The sequence below is a fragment of the Scheffersomyces amazonensis genome (genome assembly GCF_036850825.1).
Source record: "Scheffersomyces amazonensis strain UFMG-HMD-26.3 chromosome Unknown RJT21scaffold_1, whole genome shotgun sequence".
Taxonomy (NCBI): domain Eukaryota; kingdom Fungi; phylum Ascomycota; class Pichiomycetes; order Serinales; family Debaryomycetaceae; genus Scheffersomyces; species Scheffersomyces amazonensis.
This window is the reverse complement of record NW_027042741.1, coordinates 2113160-2135034: the sequence shown is the minus strand read 5'-3', so window position 1 is coordinate 2135034 and position 21875 is coordinate 2113160. Positions and strand designations below refer to the sequence as shown.

The 21875-nt window shown below is 30.9% G+C and overlaps 8 protein-coding genes across 8 annotated transcripts; 3 read left to right on the top strand and 5 right to left on the bottom strand. All coding sequences in view use genetic code 12, as the record gives it.

The window, feature by feature from the left end:
* Positions 1 to 860: 860 nt before the first annotated feature.
* On the top strand, positions 861 to 1561 carry RJT21DRAFT_13819 (uncharacterized protein). Its single transcript, XM_064883316.1, has one exon. The coding sequence runs from the start codon at positions 960 to 962 to the stop codon at positions 1548 to 1550; it is 591 nt and encodes a 196-aa protein (XP_064741340.1). The 5' UTR covers positions 861 to 959; the 3' UTR covers positions 1551 to 1561.
* On the bottom strand, positions 1531 to 6600 carry RPA190 (DNA-directed RNA polymerase I core subunit). Its single transcript, XM_064880782.1, has one exon. The coding sequence runs from the start codon at positions 6552 to 6554 to the stop codon at positions 1629 to 1631; it is 4926 nt and encodes a 1641-aa protein (XP_064741339.1). The 5' UTR covers positions 6555 to 6600; the 3' UTR covers positions 1531 to 1628.
* A 136-nt stretch (positions 6601 to 6736) lies between these two features.
* On the bottom strand, positions 6737 to 11018 carry RJT21DRAFT_117656 (tricalbin). Its single transcript, XM_064880781.1, has 2 exons — positions 10517 to 11018; positions 6737 to 10425 (listed from the first exon to the last, which is right to left on the bottom strand). Exons 1-2 carry the CDS (start codon positions 10526 to 10528, stop codon positions 6829 to 6831), a joined length of 3609 nt encoding a protein of 1202 aa, XP_064741338.1. The 5' UTR covers positions 10529 to 11018; the 3' UTR covers positions 6737 to 6828.
* Positions 11019 to 11229: 211 nt separating this feature from the next.
* Positions 11230 to 13138, top strand: RJT21DRAFT_117655 (uncharacterized protein). Its single transcript, XM_064880780.1, has one exon. It carries the CDS (start codon positions 11490 to 11492, stop codon positions 13032 to 13034), a length of 1545 nt encoding a protein of 514 aa, XP_064741337.1. The 5' UTR covers positions 11230 to 11489; the 3' UTR covers positions 13035 to 13138.
* On the bottom strand, positions 13108 to 15315 carry RJT21DRAFT_124357 (uncharacterized protein; the record flags this gene model as incomplete). The annotated part of the gene is made up of 1 exon (XM_064882780.1): positions 13108 to 15315. The coding sequence occupies exon 1, from the start codon at positions 15238 to 15240 to the stop codon at positions 13108 to 13110; it is 2133 nt and encodes a 710-aa protein (XP_064741336.1). The 5' UTR covers positions 15241 to 15315.
* On the top strand, positions 15316 to 16380 carry RJT21DRAFT_117653 (mitochondrial 37S ribosomal protein mS23). The gene has a single exon (XM_064880779.1). It carries the CDS (start codon positions 15461 to 15463, stop codon positions 16304 to 16306), a length of 846 nt encoding a protein of 281 aa, XP_064741335.1. The 5' UTR covers positions 15316 to 15460; the 3' UTR covers positions 16307 to 16380.
* RJT21DRAFT_117652 (uncharacterized protein) lies at positions 16381 to 16993 on the bottom strand. Its single transcript, XM_064880778.1, has one exon. It carries the CDS (start codon positions 16756 to 16758, stop codon positions 16582 to 16584), a length of 177 nt encoding a protein of 58 aa, XP_064741334.1. The 5' UTR covers positions 16759 to 16993; the 3' UTR covers positions 16381 to 16581.
* MSN4 (stress-responsive transcriptional activator) lies at positions 16967 to 19950 on the bottom strand. The gene has a single exon (XM_064880777.1). It carries the CDS (start codon positions 19736 to 19738, stop codon positions 17288 to 17290), a length of 2451 nt encoding a protein of 816 aa, XP_064741333.1. The 5' UTR covers positions 19739 to 19950; the 3' UTR covers positions 16967 to 17287.
* Between the last annotated feature and the right edge of the window lie 1925 nt (positions 19951 to 21875).

The window sequence follows — 21875 nt, the reverse complement described above, 5'->3', positions numbered from 1 at the left end:
ACTCTAATAATACTGCTAGGGAAATACTAGCAGTAATATAAGTCATTCTAATTTTACCAATTTGCCGAAATTCCGCCATTAGTGAAGAATATAGATCAAATATAATATAATTAGTTAGGCAGAAGACGTACCTTTTATACCTCAACAGTAGGAATCAATTATCAACATTATGGGGTTATTTGGCGAATATAGTTATATGTATTTACAAATTAAGGTTCATATATGAGGCAGTGTATTTAAATTAACCTACTATTGACGGTAAGCTCATGCAAAAATTCTATCCAACCATGAACTTTATCCTTTATCATTTTCCGTATTCTAGTAGTGTAGTCCTAGTAACCCTCAAAATAAGAGGATTACTGTTGATAATTATGACGTATACGGTTATCCAGTTATGAACCTGATTTACCAGTATGAAAAGTTCCGGTCAGTGATACTAAAAACTAAAACTCGGGGTTTTGAGTAGTTCCGGTAGGGAATCCGGGTATAGGATTGAAATCGTACACTTTTTACAGATGCTTACCCGGATATAATTGGCGGAGCTCTGACAACCACAATGGCTATGTAGAATACAGTATAAAAGGTGTGCGACATAGTTGATGTCGTCTTTCTGATGTCGCAATTTGGGCCAGATTTTGCATTCGACTTTTCTCAGCCATAGGCAATAAGAAGGATACTGAGGAGTTTGATAATGTAAGTGTAAGCAAAAAATAAGCAAATAGATAGTTTATAATGCATTGAGTAATATAAGAATTATGCATGAATGTTGGAATTCAAGTAACCATAATATGGGACACATAACATTAGCTAACCAACATATGGATAATGTTGGGAGTCTGTTCCTGTATATAGGGCCATATATGAAGAAGAGTTGGACCTGAAATCCAGAGCAAAGGTTAATCAATGACTTTACCAATTCACTCTTGTTATAAGATAAGACTAATTATCAAAAGTTGAATATGTTTATCATTAACCAATCACTCAAACGGCTTGCAAATCGAGGTTCATCACCTATGAATGTGGTATTATCGGCCAAATCATTAATGCGATGCACTATATTACCTAAAAGAGCAATCTCAACCGGATCGCTAACAAATCCAGCAGCTTCAAAGAATTCACTTAAATTATTAATGGGTTGTACTACAAGTTCATTAGTACTCCTTGGATTATCTAAACTGTCTCTTATATTAAATGATTCTGCGACTGCATTACCTTATAATCAATTACAACGCATTGAAATTAGTCCTAAACGTAAACATAGAAGCAGATTAGGAGGTTATTTAAATTATGAAGAATTAACTATAGGCTCAATAATTGGATTTTTTCTAGGAGTAATAATTGGTAAATTGAGTACTATATTAGTATATCTTACTCTATCTACTTATTTATTATTAGAATACCTTCAAACTAAGCATATAATTCGTATACCTTGGAATTATATGTTTACCATAGGTAAAGAAAAAGTTGATGTAAGACAATTAGTATTTGAAAAGCCAAGTTTTAAAATAGCATTTGCGCTTTCATTCTTGTTAACTGCTTATAACATTTAGAACAAATAATATATATATATATATATATATATAACTTTTTTTTATTATGATTATATGAATATAAACTCTATATTACAATTAGACTTTTGGCATACGAGCAAAAAGATCAAATGAACCAGTACCAACATTTGATAATTTACCCATAACAATTCTAGCCGATGGAGAATCCAAATCTTCTCTTTCACCATCTAAAACAGCTTTAGTTAAGAATTGACAAGTTGTTTCATAACTCATTTTCATAAATGCAGAAGTTGATGAATCAATACCTTGTCTATTAAAAGCCAAATAAGTACCTTCTCTTGTCATCATATCACCAATTAAATCTATATGACGACTAGATACACTAATACCATAAGTATCGAAAACTCTATAAATTTCATGAACAATGGTATTTCTAGCAGCTTCAACCCCATAAGTTTTTAAAACAGCAGCAACATCATTAGATGTAATATTATTAACATTAATAAAATCATCTTGTTCCCACATAGCTTTAAAATTAACTCCTTCAGTAGTTAAAATTCTCTTACCATCAGAACCAGGTTGTGGATGAATACATCTACCAATTTGAGGAATTTCACGTACAACTACTTTACGACATAAATCTTCAACAATATTAACCATTAATAATTTTTGAGTTTCATTACCATTCAATTCTAATTTGAATTCACACCATTCACCATGTTCATCATCAAAATCAAATTGACTAATCATATTATGAGATGTTATAACATCAGCTTGACGATCTTTAGCAGATTTAGATAAAACTTTCTTATCTTGTTTTTGTTCTTCCATTTCTTCATCTTCATCTTCATCTTCATCTTCTGATGATTCATCTGATGTTTCTGAAGCTGAATCATCAATCATTTCTTCATCACTTGTTTCTTCTGCTTTTCTCATAGTTTCAATTTCATCATCATCTGGTCCTTCATACGATACAGCTTGTTTGGTACTAGTCTTTTCTCCATCATCTTCTTCTAATGATTCAGTATTCTTAGCAGAAATAGTTTCAAAATCTGTTTTACCAGCAGATGTACCAATCTTTGGTAATGAATCTGGTCTCTTCTGTTTTTTAACTTCTTTAACAATTTGAGATTCTAATCCATGTAAGAAAGTACTTGTTATAACATTTTCTAAATGACCTTGAGAAATATCATATTCATGTTCATATTCTTCTTTAGTATAAAATTTCAAATTAATAACATAAGATCTAGTATTAGTACCATCTTGTGATGTTGTGGTAGTTTCTGTAACAGTTACTTTATCAATAAATTCAGATAATACAACTCTTGCAACTGATTTACAGAAGGCATCAGCTTGTTCATCATTAACATCATTTAAAATTGGTAAAGTCATTTGAGGAGTTTTAATAGCAGCAGAAGCTGTCATAATAATTTCTCTCATACGAGGAATACCTAATGTAACATTTGCAGCACCATGACCAGCAAAATGGAAAGTATTTAATGTCATTTGTGTTGATGGTTCTCCAATAGATTGAGATGCAATAATACCCACAGCTTCACCAGGATTAACTAAAGATCTCATATATTTCAATTGCATTAAAGCTCTAAATTTCTTTTCAGTTAATTTACCGGTTGATTTAGCTTCTTCTTTACTTCTAGCAAAAGTTTCTGGTTTATTCTTAACGAATTCATCCAATTTATCTTGGAATTTTTCGGAAACTGATCCTAAATATTTACTTGGATTATAAACATTTAATACTGGATCATATTTAATATTTTGATCATAATGATCTAATTTAGATTGTTTCTTTAAATTCTTACGAACTTTTTTAGAATAATGTAAAGCCGTTTCAGTATCCAAATGATGAGTTAAATCACCTGGATTATATTTAGCTAATAATGCATCATAATTTTCTGCACAAAATTCAAATTGATGCATATGAGATTGTTTAGTTGTATCTATAGCATCTCCACCATATAAGAATTGAATTAATGTACCATTAGCATCTCTAACTGAATTATCATAACTAACATGTACTCCTTCTAATTGTTTAGTTAAACAACGTTGTAAATAACCTGATCTTGAAGTTTTAACAGCAGTATCAATTAATCCTTCACGACCTGCCATACAATGGAAATAATATTCTTGAGGTCTAATACCAGAATAGAATCGTTGTTTAATATAACCACCAGCTCTGGCATCAGTTTCAAATGGTTTAAAAGATGGTAAAGTTTTACCGGAGACCATAACTGGAACTCTTCTACCTTCTAAAGCTTGTTGACCTAATAAACACATAATTTGTGAAACATTAACATTAGAACCTTTAGCACCAGATAATGCCATAGCTTGCATAGAATTATAAGGGAATTTTTTCATAGTACCATCAGGAACACATTTAGATACAACTTGAGATGTAATTGTATTAACTTTAGATTGAGTTATAGCATCTAAAATTCCTAATTTATTATCATCTCTTAAAATTTCTTCTAAACGTCTTAATAATTCTTTATCATTATTTGAAGTTGTCTTTGAATCTAAATTAGTAACTTCAGTTGCAGCTACTCTACCAATATCAACTGATTGTTTTAAAATATCGTTTCTCCATTCATTACCTTCGGAAGTTAATCTTAAATCATCCATACCACAAGTAAAAGCTGTCATCATAATATAATTTGTAAATAATCTACCTAAAATACTTAAAGCTTTACCAGCAACTGATGGTCCATAAACTTCATGTAAAGAATGAACAATACCAAATTGAGTGGCACCATATTGAGATTTATCTAAAATACCACTTAATAATTCACCATTTTTAAATAATACTTCATTTTCATTAGATCCTTTACCCCAATATTCACTCTTAACTTTATTCTTAGATATTAAATTAATACCAGGAACATTTTCTGGTTTAATATTTAATAAAATAGTAGTAATAATTTGTTTCCCAGTCCATAATGGTTCAGGTTTAAATATAGTTGGAGGTACAGTAATAATTTTATTACCAGTTGTATGACCATCTTCAGGTCTAATACATCCATAAATTAATTGTTGATAAATTTCTCGATTAAAAAATGTATCTTTACTTGTTAACCAAACTCCAGCAGAAATATGATCTTGAATTAACCCTCTTAATGGTGAACCAGAAGTTGGAGTAATATATTGAGAATCAGTATTTGCTAAATTTAATGCTTCAGCTTTGGCATTTTCATTTTGTGGGAAATGCATATTCATTTCATCTCCATCAAAATCGGCATTATAAGCTCCAGTATTTGCATAATGTAATCTTAAAGTCTTTTCTCCTGGTAAAACTCGAACTTTATGACCCATCATTGAAGCTTTATGTAAAGTTGGTTGACGATTCATAATTACCACATCTTTATTTTTAATATGTCTATAAACTTTTTTATTAATAACTGTGGCATCACTTGATGGAGTTAATAATTGATTAGCAATGGCTTTACGTTGTTCTAATGTCATTCCAATTAATGATACTAATGAACCATCTTCATTTTGAATTTGAACTGCTCCTGGCCATTTATCAGGTCCATTAATAACAGCTTTTCTTAATTCAGCAGCATTATACGCAGTGACGGGTTCAGGATAAGTTAATTTAGTGGCAAATACTGGTGGAACCCCAATTTCATTAGTTTCTAACATAGGATCAGGAGAAATAACTGAACGAGCAGCATAATTAACTCTTTTACCCATCATATGTTTTCTAAATAATCCTTCTTTCTTTTCTAAAGCTTGTTTAATACCTGGAGTTGGAACTTTCCCGGCTGGAGCATTTTGATTCTTAGTAGAATCAATAAATGCATTAACATCATTTTGAATTGTAACAAAAGAATTCATTAATCTATTAAAAATAATCTTTCTTTCTTCAATACTAAGTTTACCCTTTTCAAGATTAATAGTAGAAATTTGATCATTTAAATCTCTTATAGATAATGCAGTTTTTAAAATATTTGACAATAATTCATTTTGAGAATTTTCATGAATTTCATCGCCTAATTTAGATGGTAATCTAAATCTGGTTGGTGGAACTAATAATGATTGTCTAAAGAAAATATCTCCTCTAATAATTTCATGTTGATAAGGTCTGGAATGGAATACTTTTTGAATAATTGGTTGTTCATTTTCAAATACTGATCTTAAAATATTTCTTACTTCAGTTGATAAAACATATTTAGATCCTCCCTTATGTTTAATATTTGGCATACTTTCACCAGATGATTTATTTGTTCCAGAATTATTTTTAATCATATCTGGACGTTGTAAACCTTTAACTCGATTATTAGTAATTTGTTTATCAGTTAAAGAATTTTCAAAAATTTTAGTAAATCCATCCTTTCTAAAACTAGGAGAATACATTCCACAATTATCACATCTTGGTCTACTTAATAATCTTTTATAAAATTCATGAATGGTGGCTTTTCTTTCTTCTCCAACAGTAGCAGTAACAATCCCTTGTTCACTAGCTCTACCTTCACTAAGTGCTTTAGCAATAGATGTATTAACAAATAATTCTCGACGTTCAATTAATTCTTGTTTAGCTTTATGATCTAAATTATTATTAGTGTCTGCTTCATCTTCTTCATCATTACTGGAAATTCCTCCATTAGCCAACATATTTTCTAATTCCACACATTCTAATAATAATCCATATTGAATTAATTTTAATTTACATTGATATTTATGAACTTCAACAGCATTTAATTTAAATTTATGACAAAAGAGACATGAGGATCTTAAAAATATATATAATTGATTAAAAAATAATGGATTATAAACTGGAACAGGTAATTCAATATGTCCTAAATGTCCAGGACAAAATTTCTCATCTAATCCACAAGTTGTACAAACATTTCTAAGAAATGCTCCAAGAGCTAAATCATAAAGACCGGAATTAATTGGATGTCCTAAATTATCAAATACTGTTGGATTAGTGATTTGTTTGGCGGATAATTTTCGAATCTCACCATCCGACAATACCCCGAAATCAACAGAAACAATCTCCGATCCTACTGGCTTGGAGATATCCATCGTTTAAGTAATTGGTGTGTGGTATCTTTGGTGAATTAGTGCAAGTGCCTCGAATGGATCTTGAAATTTTTTTTAACTACTAGAAATTTTTCAGTGCTCATCGGGGAAAAAAATCTAGGAGGTCACGTGCTTGCGCATATAAGCACGCATTAAATTTACACTAATTATTTTGAACAAATATATTGACATTATACAGTTACAACTGAATGATATATAAAATTACATAAATTTTAAAAATTTTGAAAATTATGAAAATTATAAAAAAATTGATAGTCTACTCTTTTTCTTTACTACTACCAAAGTGTAAACCCTTCTTAAAGGCTTTACCAACATTACCAACTCCTTTAACAACTCCCTTACCTGCATCAAGACCAACATTTCCTACGGCACCTACAGCACCAAGTGGATTAAGTGAAGTACTTGCTCTTCTAACGTTTAGTAAGAATTCTGGTTTAAATCTAAGACTTATAAATACATTACCAGCTGGTTGACCATCTTCACCAGTTAATGCAACAGTTACTTCAAGAGGTTCTGAATTAGGTTCAACATCCTTTAATTTAACATATCCAATTCCTAATAAGTCATCCTTTTCTGGTCCCATATCCCAATCATAACAAACAATTTTAAGAGTAGAATCATATCGATTAATAAGTTGAGTACTAGCTGTTTCATTCCATACTGGATCTAATGTCTTTTTAATTTTCTTGGTTTTATAAAAATCATTAGTATCAGTATTTAAATATAATTCAACATATGGATCTGATTTACCATTTCTATCAGCTGCTGGTAAATTTTCGGCATTCTTAACATTAATGGTTAATATACCAGTATTATTAATTGAATCTTGTGGAGGAATTCCACTCTTATAAACAAGTGGAATCCATTGACATCTAATAGTAAATGTGGCTTCTCCTGCTCCAGTTAATTTAATTTTATCAGCTCTAGAATAATGATTTTGTAATAATTGTAAAGTGGTATTATTATATTCAGCAATTGGAGTTTCAGCTCGATTTTCATGTTTCTTCTTAACAATTCTAAAGTTAACTTTTGAAAATCCTAATTCTTTAATAACTACATCACCAGTAGTAGAAAGATTAGTTTTCTTAGTCTTAATTTCTTGTGATGTAAAGTCAGCATGACCATGATTATCAAAGAATGCTTGTAAGTATACATCATCTTTAGTTAATGTTCCATCACTAATTTCATAAATAAACACACCACTGTTATAACCAATTAATTGTTCTAATGATAATTTTAATTTGGAATTGCCCAGATCTTCATCATCCTCATCTTCATCAACCTGTTGATCGGGGGCAACAGAATCAGTAGGTGTACTACCATTCTTTTTAATAGAATCTGATGATTCCTTAGTAGATCCATTCTCAGCTTTAGTAGCATCTCCATTGGCATTTGCTGCTGCCAATTTCTTCTCTTCAGCTTCCTTTTTGGCTTGAGCCTTTTCATCAGCTTCTTCTTTAAGATCTTCAATAGTCATTACTGGTAAAGCAGGATAAAAAGAAAGTGAATAAGTTACAATTCCCTTAGGACCCTTTTTATGAATTAATCTACCAGTTCTCTTTTTAGTATCAACAAATTCAGTAAATTGTCCCTTTTCATCTTTAGTAATTATATCACTTAATCTTACATCAAATGATCCTAATGTCCGATCAGATTGAGTCCTTTCAACATCCATTACTTCAATAGTAAGTTTTTGATTAGATGAAGATACAGTAACATAATGAATTTCATTCCATGTTGGATTGGTGGTGGAATCAGCAGCAACAGTTCTAGCTCTTTCAAATCCATTAACTAAGAGTCTTGCATAAGGATCAACAGTTCCAATGGTTTCTAAATTACGTAAATCTTGTGCCTTTTCAATACTAACTCTAACTGCTCCAATTGGTGGAGTATAACCTCCAGAACCAGTAGCATAAACAAGATCAACCGGTTTCCAACTGGCAACAATCCGAACTTCACCACCTTTTGCTAATGGATGCCAATTTCTTTCAGTTTGAGTAGCATCAATTAATTCATTTAATGAAGTTTGAATAGTACCAAGGATTTTATCTTTAGTTTTAATAACCACTTTAACTTTGGCTTTAGCTCTATTATCAACAATTTCTTCTTTAGAAGCACCCCAACCTGGATTATTAGTATGCTTTTGAACACTTGTTTTTAAGAGTTCTTTACCATTAATATATAATTCAGCAAAAGCTGAAGCACCCTTTTCTCCATCTTTCAAATGTCTTGCTTCAGCAATTTCAAGTCTAGCAATACCAGTATTTAATTCTGGTGGAGGAGTAATTGCTCCATCAGCAGATTTTTGAGCTTGTAATACAGGCATAAAATGTAAACCAAATTGTAATTCACCAACTGGTTTATTATTTCTAATAAATGGAGCAGTGAGACTTGGTTGTTTTGGTTCTCCAATTAATGGTTCTAAATCAAATTGAATTGTACCAACTTCTCTATCCTTTCTAAAATCATTAAAATCAACCACAGTAATATTTAAAGGTTCAGATAATGAATTTACTGTAATATAAACAGTTTCTTTCCATGATGGTTTATTAGTATCACTAATGGTTTTAGTTCTAGCTAATACATCCTTCTTAAATCCAAAGGTTAAATAAGGATCTAAAGTATTACCAATATTAGTAAAACCCTTTAACCCTCTAGCAGAATCAGCACTAATTGCTAAAACTCCAATAGCGGAATCTAATGCATAACCAGATAATAATTGTTGAACATTTAATTGAAATGATAAAGGAGCAAAAAGCATTGAACCAACATATTTTTTAACCATTTCATTAATAAATGGATATAAACCAGGAATTGATAAAACTTCCCAAATCCATGGTGCATCACTAATAATTTTAGAATTAAAATCAAATTGAGGAGCTTCTAACATTGAGATATTAATGGTTTCAACATGAGGAAAAGATGTCATCATTCTTAATCTAACTCTAGCAAGACCTTTACAAGCAACATCAGATACTGCAACTTGAAATGGAAATCCAAATAATGAAGCTTTAACTATAGTCTTTTGATTAATTTTATTTTTTAATTGTTTTGTACTAGCATCAGCTAATGAATTTGGAGTAAAAGAAAATCCCCAATCCATAACAACAACATCATCAGCTGTATCAAGTAAAGTTTTAACACAATCTATACGTGGAGGTTTAGTACCAGCACTAAATGAATCAATCCATAAAGCTTTAATAAATGCTGGAGCTGGTGAACTAGCTAAAATTGGATTAACTTGCTCACATACAATATTGGCAATTGAAGGTTCTAAGAAATACCAAAATTTTTCCAAGAAATTATTTAACCAATCCATTGTTTCATAATCAGTTTCAATCTTTTTAACTGAAAATTCTCTTTGAGCTTGTTCTCTTAAAGTGGTTCTATACTTTTTAACAGATGAACGATAAAGAATTGCAAATACCACAATTACAAAGAATAATGGAGCCACTGAAAATCTAAACCATCCAATTATCCATGATAATAAACCTGCAACAATTAAATATCCAACATTATGATACCAATCTCCATATGCAACTGCTGGTAAATAAGTATCAAAAATTGAAGGACGAGATAATAAATCAACAATTTCATCTTCTTGAGTTAATTTATCATCTTGTCCCCAACCTCCAACTTCTTTCCAACCTCTATAAGTTGGTGCCACTGACTTTCTTGGGGCTGGTTTAGATTTAACATCACTTAAGTCAAAGTCTTCACTTGGTTCAAGACTAGCCGTACCAGTAATAGGAACAACTGGTTTAGATGTAGGAGCATCTACACCAGTCCCATCACCTAGAAGTGGTGCTTGTTTCACTTCTACTTGCTCCGGAATAGCAATTGTCTCATTTGGCTATAAATTAATAGTGTTAAGTTAGTAAACTATAACCGGGAATAACAGTTATCATTATGATATTTAGATAACTAACTAACAGAATACATACATTAGTAGCCATAGCTTATATAATTTCTATATAGATAGATATGACAAACCGGTACAACCAATTGAGTTACTAATTTGGTTGATTATGTTACAATTCTAACAATTGGTAATTCTACTATAGTGAATCAATTGGTAGTCGGTAAATGGGAAGAGTAACTAAAACGGAATTGTACCTCAATTTGACAGGAGACACATCGAAAGATGAAATTTCAAGTCGCGACTGCAGCCCCCTATTATGTGCCGAACGGTTTGACCGGATATCGACTTCCGAGCTAAAAGGGTCCTTATCAAACTACTTAAACTTAAAGTATAATAACATTGACATATGTGATAAATGTTCAATGTAAGTAAGTTGAAGTATACTATTCAACTGCAATAAAGTAAAGTGTATATAAATTTGTATTGATCTATTAAATCTTTTGCTGGTATACCTCTATATCGAGTACTGCAAAATGCATGAAAGAATGGATTATCATTCTGTCACCATAAAGTCTTAGGTTTATGTGTAGTTTCTGATTCAAACGTATTTGTTATTCTGATATATGTGTATGTATATACATATATATATGCTTAGCTTATATCTTATTATTTATCTTCTTGTACGTTCTAAACTGCTTCAATAACGAAAGCTTATATTTGTGCTACTTTGATGCAAAATTCATCTTAAAGTAATAAATTCTAAAACTGTACATAATTTACATATTTCAAAATTAACCAGCATATACTGATCAGTAACCATTAACAACCTACTGATTACATTTAGATTCATAATTACGATCACCACCATGCAGTAATTATATAGCCATCACTATTTTAGCCGTTCATCACTAAAAAAGAATAAGGGCGCAAAAAATAGAATGTGAGGCGTACAGAAATAAGGTTTCTGGAACATTTTGGCGGGACCCTATGTAAACCTAATATTGTCCTTATTGTCTTTATATTTTTAAGTTTATAGTGTAGTAATATTACGTGCGATGTCAAAGACGTCAAATAAGTCCGGAGAGGAATCTTTTAATGGATTTGATGTACCTACTGGCTTGGAAGACTATGCACGAGAAGGGTTCGGCGTACAAATTAATGGGGTAAATGTTGATGGCGATGGTAATCCGAATATTACAGAAGTAGAAGAAATCTTAACTGATTCTGAAGATGATGCATCTTTTATAAAAAGATATGGAGAAATCGAATTTCAATATATAAGAAAGCCTCGAGAGAGGGTATGGTTTATAAAACCTCATGCTTTAAACTATTTTAAGGATGGAGTACTTTATAGAACAAAAGGTGAAAGATCTTCTGAAAAGTTGGAATTATTTTTAGATTTATTATATGTTGGGATTGTAGCAAACCTAGCTAGTGATGCCACAGAACATGCTGGTGGTATTGCATTATTAAAGTATATTATGTTATTTATTCCTGCCTATATGGTTTGGTCAGATGTAAAAGATGCCACCAATTATTATTACAATGAAGATTTAAGTCAAAAGACATATATGTTTTGGATATTTTGTTTATTAACTATGTTTGCCAATAGTCATTATGATGTGACTGTAGATAGGAAAGGTGCTGCTTATACAATTGTACCATATATATTTTGTCGTATATCCTTAGCTATATTCCTTTTATTTTATTCATTTTTCATTCCAGAGTTAAAGTTTCAACAAAGAACTTATGCAACTTTAATATTTATAACTTGTTGTTTATGGATACCTGTTATATTCATTTCTAATCGAGCAAAAATTGGTTTGGGATTTGCAATCATGATTTTAGAAAATTTATCTTTTGTTATACCCCATCATCCATGGTTTAAAAAGAAATTAGGATTGAAAACTTCTACAGCTCTAAATATTGAACATGAAGTTGAAAGATATGGAACTTTTGTCACCATTGCAATTGGAGAATTTTTAATGAAAATTGGCTCAAATGGTTCTCTAGGAGTAGGATTTTCTTTAAAATTCTTAAGGGGTATATTTTTATTAGTAATTGCTTATATTCTATTTTGGTTATATAATTATGGTTCAACAACTAAAAAGGCTGTCCATGCTCTAAGAAGAAGTGGGTTAACTGCTTGTCTTTATATTTATGGCCACCTACCATTAATTGCTTCAATTGTGCTTGCAGCTGATGCAGGTGGTGATATAATTGCATTCGATAATACTCATATTGATAAACGTTCACAGGAAATAGTCGAAGAACAAGAAGAGCCTAACATGTTTGCATTATCATTTTTCTTCACCGGTGGATTAGGTGTAGCTCTAGCATCTCTTTGTCTTCTTGGAATGTTAGATAAATGTTTAGACCCTCCTGGTAAATTTCTAATACCAAGATTTTGGAGAGTTATCTGGAGACTACCTGTTGGTATTGGAATAACTATGTTGGCATTTGCTGAAATGAGTACTACTCTTTTAATGGGGGTAATCTCAAGTATAATGCTTGCCCTTTTAGTGTTTGAAAGTATTATGGCCACTCCTGTAGACTGTTTGATCTCTACAAAAGTTAAAAGTAGTGATTCTTCTTCTTAATTATGAATATGTATTTACATCTTTATGACTTTTATTTATACTATGTACATTAACTGTGGTTAAAATTTAATATTTAATCAAATAAATCAATCAAATCTATTAAAAACCCCTTTTTTATATAATTGATTTCATCAATCTTATAAATTTGATTAGAATCATTACGGTATATATCAGTTTCTTGAATAGTTTTTAAACTCTCATCGAGTCGATATTTTTGTTCTTTGATCTTACGAATTAACTCCCATTTAATATCATCAGGTCCCTTAGTATTTGAGGATAGATTGTGTAATATGGAACCATAAATTAAATCAATCAAATTATTAGAAAGTTTTACAAAGTTACCCTTAGGAATGGATAAATGTTCCAATGTTTCCTTCGGTAAATTTAAATGATCATTGACAAAGTTTTTCAACTGTGTAGATAATCCAAGTTTATCAATCTTTGACATATTCTGATCATCTATAAACATAGATGAATCAGGAGTTAAATTAAATGAATAATCATGTAGATTAATAAGTTTTATTACGAAATTGATTAGTTCATTCAAATCTGACCAATCTGGTTCATTATGTATATCAACGACAGATTTAAATTTTTTAAAAATGATGGTAAATAATTTAGTATTGGTTGGTAATCCATAATAAACTTCCATTATACTCAATAAATATCTGACCTTATTAAAACTATTGGTAATAGGTACCATACCACAATATTGATTGATTAATAATTCAAATGTCTTTCCAGTTGGTTGAAATTTAAAAAATATATCCTTATCATTAGTCAATGCTTTCAAATTTCTATAAATTAACATTAATTTGTTATATGCAATGATATCTTCAAGAGATAGTTGCCGATAGACAGCATCTTCTTCATTTTCAACTATATCTGATTTATCTTTGATTTCACTCAAGAATAATTGAGAAAGTACTTGCTCTGCAAGATCAAGTCTATTCAATTTTATTAATGAATCAAGAATAGAATTAATTACATTAATATCAATAATCATCGAACTTGAATGATCTAAAATAAAGTCAAGAGTATTAGTAAAGAAAATTTCTTGTTTAGAAGTTGCAAAATATTCTAGTAAAAGTTTAAATGTTCGAGTATTCGCAATTGAGTTATTCTTATACACCTTTTTCTCATCTATTAAATTTGATAATTTCAAATCTTCTATTATGGATTTAACCACCTCAAAATTATCATGTTGTGATGCAATATACAAGAATGTATTAAATGAATTTATATGTAACTTATCTTCGTTATCATCAAATTTAAAGTCAGGATTATTTAAAATCGATTGTTTAAGATCTTGATAGGTCTTTAAATTGAATTTCGAATACTCAGATGTGATTGGTTTTATTGTGGTTGAAGCTATGATTTCATGATATTTGTCTATCATATATTTTGAATCTCGAAAGAAAATATACTTTATTAACTCATTTTGTTCATTGATATTAATGGGGATTCCCCACAGTTTGAAATCATTTAGAATCTTACTTATCATTCTAACATATTGTAGTCTTTTCTTCATCATTTCTTGCCAAAACTTATCTATAGATTCTGGGTCTTTATTGAACTCAAGATATAATTCCGAAATTATATTGGGTTTTCTGAAATCCCGCTTTTTAAATAAAAACTTTTCTATAAAGTCATTCACATGCTTTGCATCTAGATGGAATGCTTGTGGATATGGTAATTCATAATAAGTATGATATAACTGATTATGATTAATTAATTCATATTTTGTTATCATACTGGGAATATCTAAATATTTATTTGAGTTAAATTTATCAAACAGAATAGCTGATTCATTATGTAATGGATATAACTGTGTAATAAAGTTATTGACTGCCAGTATATCATCTGGTCCAATTTTTAGTTTATTTGATTCAATCACAGCTCTTCTACTCTCATTGATTCGCTGACAATGTTGATAAAGATCATGGTCACAAGCTCCAAGATGATCCCAGATCTTCTGTTTAACATCTATATAGTCTTGGTCAGGGGATTTTTCAATATTTAGTCGCCTTATTAAACTGTCTTGATGTTTATCTATTAACTTATCAATAGCTCCTAATAGTGAAGGAGCATTCTCTTGTTGGAGTTTGACAGTAGAAATGAAGTTAGTGATTGATTCCGATAAAGTTCCTGATCCAAATCGTACTACAGAATTACTGAATCGTCGTATACTCCCCACTACCATCATTTCTCCCAATATTTATTATCTTTATTAGTATTCTTATTTAAATTCAGGTGTAACTTTACTTACTATACTAAAGATGCCAAAATGGGTTAGTCAGTGCTTACATAATAAAAACCTCCGCGAATTTTCAAACCAGACTGAAAAATTTGTTTCACTTAAGGCTACTTGACTATAATAATATATAGTAGTTAGTTCTTGTCTTAACCAAAACATCCTTAGTGATATGAAGCCACAAATCAAGGCCCTTACGGTCTTAGAAAGAACATCGCATTATTTAAAGGCAGGAGTGTTGAAGGAGAAACCAGCATGGTATGATGTGGTAGGTGCGCATCCACCATCGATAGATTTAAGTAAGAAGCCAAAGAAGATTGAATTAAATCAACAAGAAATAGATCCAGGTTTAACTATATTGGGTGATAAACAAGAGAATCAAAGACTCTACAAGACTAGAGTGAGTGATTCTGAAAGAAAACAACGTAATAATAGTATAGCCCGAATCCCCAAGTTAAAGTTTCTCGAAGATGAATTGAGAGATGTATTTTATCATCAACATCCTTGGGAATTTGCAAGACCTAAGATTTTGGTTGAAAATGAAGGAGATGATATCAGTAAACTTGATTGGTCTCATATGTTACAGTTTACTAAACCTTTGGATGGGGAATCCGTAGTACAAAGAACATTATGGTTATTAAATCAAGAAATTAAAGAACATGAAGAATCAGAAACAGAAACAGTTGATAAAAAGTCATTATTATTTGAAGCTTATGATAAAGCCAGATTTGAATTCTATCGTTTAAGAATGGAAGAAGAAATGAGTAGTTTGGTATCAAGAGAAGAATCGTCCATGTATGGAGCCGTTTATCCATCTACCATGATGGATTGGGGAGTTAAACATGAACAAGAATATGTTGATGTATGGGCTAAAGTTGCTGCAAATAGGACCCAAATTCTTGAAGCTTCAAGAAGTAGAAATGTTGCCACTAGTAGTTACGGTACCGATGCTACTCTGGGTGAGCTGGGAGAATCTGTCTGGGAAACGAATGAAGATTCTGTTCCTCCTAAACAGTGAGCTCATTCATAACTTGTAAATAGATAGTTACGTTTACGTTTACACACATAACATAGATAATTTACCATTAGACATAGTGCATGAACTTGGTTTATATTGATGTAGATACACATAAATAAAATACAAAATATAATATAAAAATTATATATAAAAAAAAGAATTAATTCAAAGAATTCGACCCCATTGAAAACCAAAGTGTAAGAACTTAAATGATAAATAGTCTAGATGACAGATGTGGTGCTATTATGAGCAAATGCAATGGATTCATGTTATCTCTAATGATGTTCATGATGATCTTTAGTAAGGAATACCTTTTCATAGATTAAATATGCAGTGAATGCTCCAACAGCTATACCAAAACCAGGAAAGGCTCCTTTAAATCGGTTGTATCTACTGAATTGTCCTTCATATCTCCAAGCATCTCTCTTGGCCCATGGATTACCAGCACTCATTGTTGATATTCGTTAAAGCTAATGTTTAACTACTACTGTCTTGTCTTCCTTACTGTTTGATGGACTTTTTTTTTGGTAGGTCGCAATTGGGTGGAAAAAGGTACTAGTCGTGCACAAATGTCAAGATCACCATTATCACCAAAAAATGGATTAACATTTGTTAAAGGATCCCTTATAGAGTTTAATATAATTACATAATCAATTGATCATAGACAAGTCAAGATGTATGTATAACGTAAAAATATATAATATATATAATATATAATATAAAGTATATAATATATAGTAATAATGATTATGTATAATATAAAAATATTTACATAAGAATGTATGAAGTACACATAGGCCAGCTATGATCGTACCTTTAATACAGTACGAAATCAAGTAAATGAGTAAATGAATTTTTAAGAAAAACCAACACGAAATATAATGGAAAATACGTAAAAATTTGGAACGAAAAAAAAATTTGTATAAAAAAGGTTCAGCAGTAAGTAATGTGATTACCTTACTCTTACCATATCATCACTTTTCACTTCTTCTTAGTCAGCAGTAATGGTTTAGTATTTGTGGCCGATGATGGATTATTTCCATAAACAATATTTGTATTTCCTGTCGTACTATCAACCCTATAATGAGTTTTTAAATGTTGAGCCAAATTATCAGATCTTGAGAATTTCTTCTCACAGAATTTACAATGGAATGGACGAATGTTTGAATGAACTGAACGAATGTGACGTTTCAAATGTTCTGATCTTTTAAATTGTTTGTCACATTCCAGACAGGGGAATGCCCCTGATGCATTAGGCTGCATTATCAGATTATTATTGTTGTTGGAAGATGCTTTGGAATCTTCAAGTGTAGTGGTAGGAGAAATATTTGGAGAACTATCATTAATGATTGGTTCTACAGTGGTTGAGTTGAGACTGTTCAATTGAATTGATTCATCAATAATTTGTCCATTGGATTTTGAAGCCATACTTGTAAATGCAAGTGGAACAGTTTGACCTTGTAAAATATTGTTATCAATATTATTATTGTAGTTATTGGCCTCACTAATTCCTAATGGTCCTATTATTTCATTGGCTGCATTAGATGATTTCCGTCTCTTCTTCTTTGAATCTATCTTAGTATCCTCTTTAATTGGTGAACCTGCACCAGCCATAGAACCAGTTCCATTAACAATTAATGAAGATCCTCCTATTCCAGACATTACAGGAATAGAATTCCTTCTTCTATTAATTGAACTAACACTGTTAACTTTCTTTGGCTTAGGTCTATTTCCATTGCCCTTAGCAGGGATTGAAAGTTTGGTAGGTGATTCATCTTCATCATCTTCTTCATCAAACACTTCGGGATTTTTAATAACATTGCTATTACCATTACTATTGTTGTTATTGTTGTTATTGTTATTTAGCCAATATGAAATAGCATTGTAGCATTCGTCATTCATCTTAAAATCAAACATATTCAAATTACCATTAACATTTAAACCAACATCCGAATTGGCTCTATTATTGGTTCCTTGATTAGGAAGTTTAGGAATGTTTGAAAGATTAATATACTTCTGTTGAACATTCTGCTGAAAATTGGAGCTGTTATTATTGAATTGTTGTTGTAAATATTGCGTCACATTACCATTATTAATGAGATTGCTATTGACATTATTATTATTGCTACTATTATTGGTTTGATTCATAGTTGGAACAAAATTTTGGTTTTGTACTGGTAATACTGATGTTACCCTACCACCATTTTGAAATAATGTCGATAAAGATGGGGATGAATAACTCATGGGGATTCTGCTATTTGTAGTGAAAAGCTTTTGAGGATTAATTGTTCCAGCTTCAACTTCCTTTTCGATTTCTACTGATTCATGACCTTCTTCAACTTCAGATGGGATACTTATGGTGGAAGATACAGGAAGTCCTACTGATGTTGGTCCAGTTGATACACTCGAAATGCTAGAATTGGTTGAGTAATAATCAGGACTAGGAGATTTTGAGATATGATTGGCCGAATGCTGTGATTGTGATGGAAGATTCTGTTGAGCAGGATGTTGCCTATAAGTTTGTTGTGATTGTTGCTGTTGTTGTTGTTGTTGCTGTTGTTGATGCTGTTGTTGTTGAGATAACTTTATTTGGAATTGCTGTTGATAAGGTGTTGGATTGTTTGTACTATTACCTTGAGGATTTGTTACATCAGTCAAATTTTTTAAAGTCAATAAAGTTAATTGATCAATAGGGATTGAAGTTGAATGGTGTCTTGATAATTGTGGACTTGTAAATGCCGAAGAATTACTTGATACTGCTGATGTGATAGGAGGATTCATAGATGGAGTAGTAATGGGTTGAAATGAACTAACTTGATTAATGGTAGGTGTTGTAGCATTTTTAGCTTGTGATTGAGAAGATATTGATGAAAAAGATGAATGAGTAGTGGTAGGTTGATGTTGAGATTGTGGACCAGGATTGAAAAAATTAGTTAAGGAATTAGAAGATGAAGTAGGTATAATATTTTCATCTTGATGAATATAATTTGTATTATTATAAAATTGAATATTACCATTCCCATTATTAAAAGTGAAATTGTTGGATAAAGAAGTATCGAAAAAGATTTCATCATTTAATTGTAGTGAGTCAACTGTTGGTTGAAAGACTTGATTAGAAGAATGTATTGCGAATGGTTGATTATAAATCTCATCATTATTAATGGAACCATTATTCATATTTGAAGGCATAATGAATTGTTGTGGAGATGAAGTTAAAAGGTCCACATTAAACAACTGATTATTATTGAACCCAGTATTTGTAGTGTCTTTAGATCCATTTGGTGCAGCACCAGAAGATGGTGTGGCTGCGACTGGTGAAGATTGCGATGGGAATTCAAATAGATTAGAATTTGATGGAACAGGAGCAGTAGCAACAGGAGGTGCTTGTGTAGTTTGATGAGGAGGATATTCCAGTGTCATAGTGTATGGCATAACCTAGATCTTGTTTTTTAATAATTGTAATTACTGTCTTATGAATAAAGTTGGTTAGCTGATGGTGTTACTTTTTCCGATTTAAATCGTAATCTGCCGATGCTCGGATAGTGTGATAAGACTTTTATTCACTTACGTAATTTTCACTAGTGATGAAAGATTTCACTTGTTAATTAATTGTAAATTGTGAATATGATAGAACCTATACAATATACCAAAGAAAGATAATTAGTTAAAAGAATGAAATTACTATACAAATGAAGTGAATTAGAAATAGAAATTGTGAAAGGTTTCTGGTTGGTCTAAAAAAAAAAATGATTTTTTTAATTGTTAACTATGGTCAGAAAAAATAAAAATTCAAAAAAAAAGGCCATAGATAAGAAAAATAAAAAACTTAGAGGGAAATTCTGGATGAGAGTTTCTATTATTCCGAACAGACAGATATTTCGGTGGTTCTATAACTACAGGGTCGAGATCGGTATGATCTCATTAGGGGTACAAAAGAAAATGAGCAAATAACTTATAGGGTTATATGTTCTATAGTATTCTTCATTTAATTTTATTTAATTAGTGACTGTCGTTCATTTTTGATTTTTAAAGTTATACCTATTCTTAATATAATATGGTTGAAAGCTCTAAGAGAATATACAATAAATTGAAATAAAACAATAGCATGCTCTTTTTTTTAGAATATTATAAAAAATATTAATAATTCATTTGAATAAATTATTAAATTACTCAAAATAGATATTATACCGAACACACCTCCACTCATTGCACTGCAAAACTACTTACTGCAACTTGGAATATATTCCTATACAACTAGAAATCCAGTTCTTAGAAATCATTTTCTTTCCTGTAATTGCATATACGCACATATCAAACTTCCATTTATCCATATTTACCTCAAATTAATTAATTGATTATATATTTGTGATTAAGCTTTAGATGAATAACTTCTCTATTTCTCCAAGCATATTGTACAGAATGTTTTTAGGAATTCTTCAAGTATGCGGAAGTGAGTGAAGGTCAAACATTTCACTCCAGTTGAATTGTTTAATTACTATTCCTAATTAGGACATGTGTGGGTGTAACACCCCATAATATCATAAAGAACACCCCATTTTCTCTTTTGTGGTTTGTGCGCACGCACGACCCATACATGTTTTTAAGACCTTTTGTGCACTTTTTTTATAGGCTGCAATTTTAACAATCGGGAATTACCTGATGTACATTGGATAGCAATCACAAGTAATAAGACCGAGACAATTCAGAAATGGGTTGATTCAGAGTAAGTAAAATTTCTACTAAGATTATGAGGATTATGTTTGCATATCGGATATATTAAGTATAAATCGGACTTGTAATTGATCTGGCATAATAATCCAGTATAACTTTTTGATGGATCCAAGGAGTATTTAAAGATGACCCTCATTGAGAACAACCTGAACTGCTTCTTGACTTCCGTGCTACGTTCAATATTATCTCAATGTAATAATCCACTTTTAAAAATTTCTGTAGAATTAAGTAGAATATTACATCAGGGCAGTGAAAGATATTTTGTGGGATTCTCTTAAGCCTCATAAATTATTATCTATATAGTTAAAGTGTTCTATTTCATAGTGATATCGGCTTTTAAAAAAACAATAAGATGACAGACTTCTATAATTATATCTTGTTTTCTTAGAAATATCAAATTCTGGTACATCTTTATTCTTTCTCAACTTTAGGGCCAACCAGCAAGTTTAAACGCACATTTTGGAAGAATATGTTCGAATATCGTGCAGAACAGTTGGAGAAATTGCAAGAGTTTCTTTTATCATACATAAATATGCGTCTCGCCATAGTTTTGAGAGGTTAACTTTTACTAGTAAAAATTGAAGACTTCTCAATTTCTTGTTCCAGTTTCCTAAAGGATGTCTAATATGCGGATTTTGAACTTGATCATAGCTTTAGCATTATTAGAATCAAGTAATTCATGGTCAAGTATAGGAAGTCCGGGATCAGCAATTAAACAGTACTGTATGTTAAATATTATGACTCCTCTTTTGCTCCCCTCCATTTATGAGCTTCCGAGATTTTAGACGGAAAAGGTACACTACCCCGATTTTGCAATCACCAGGGACAATAGACGAGT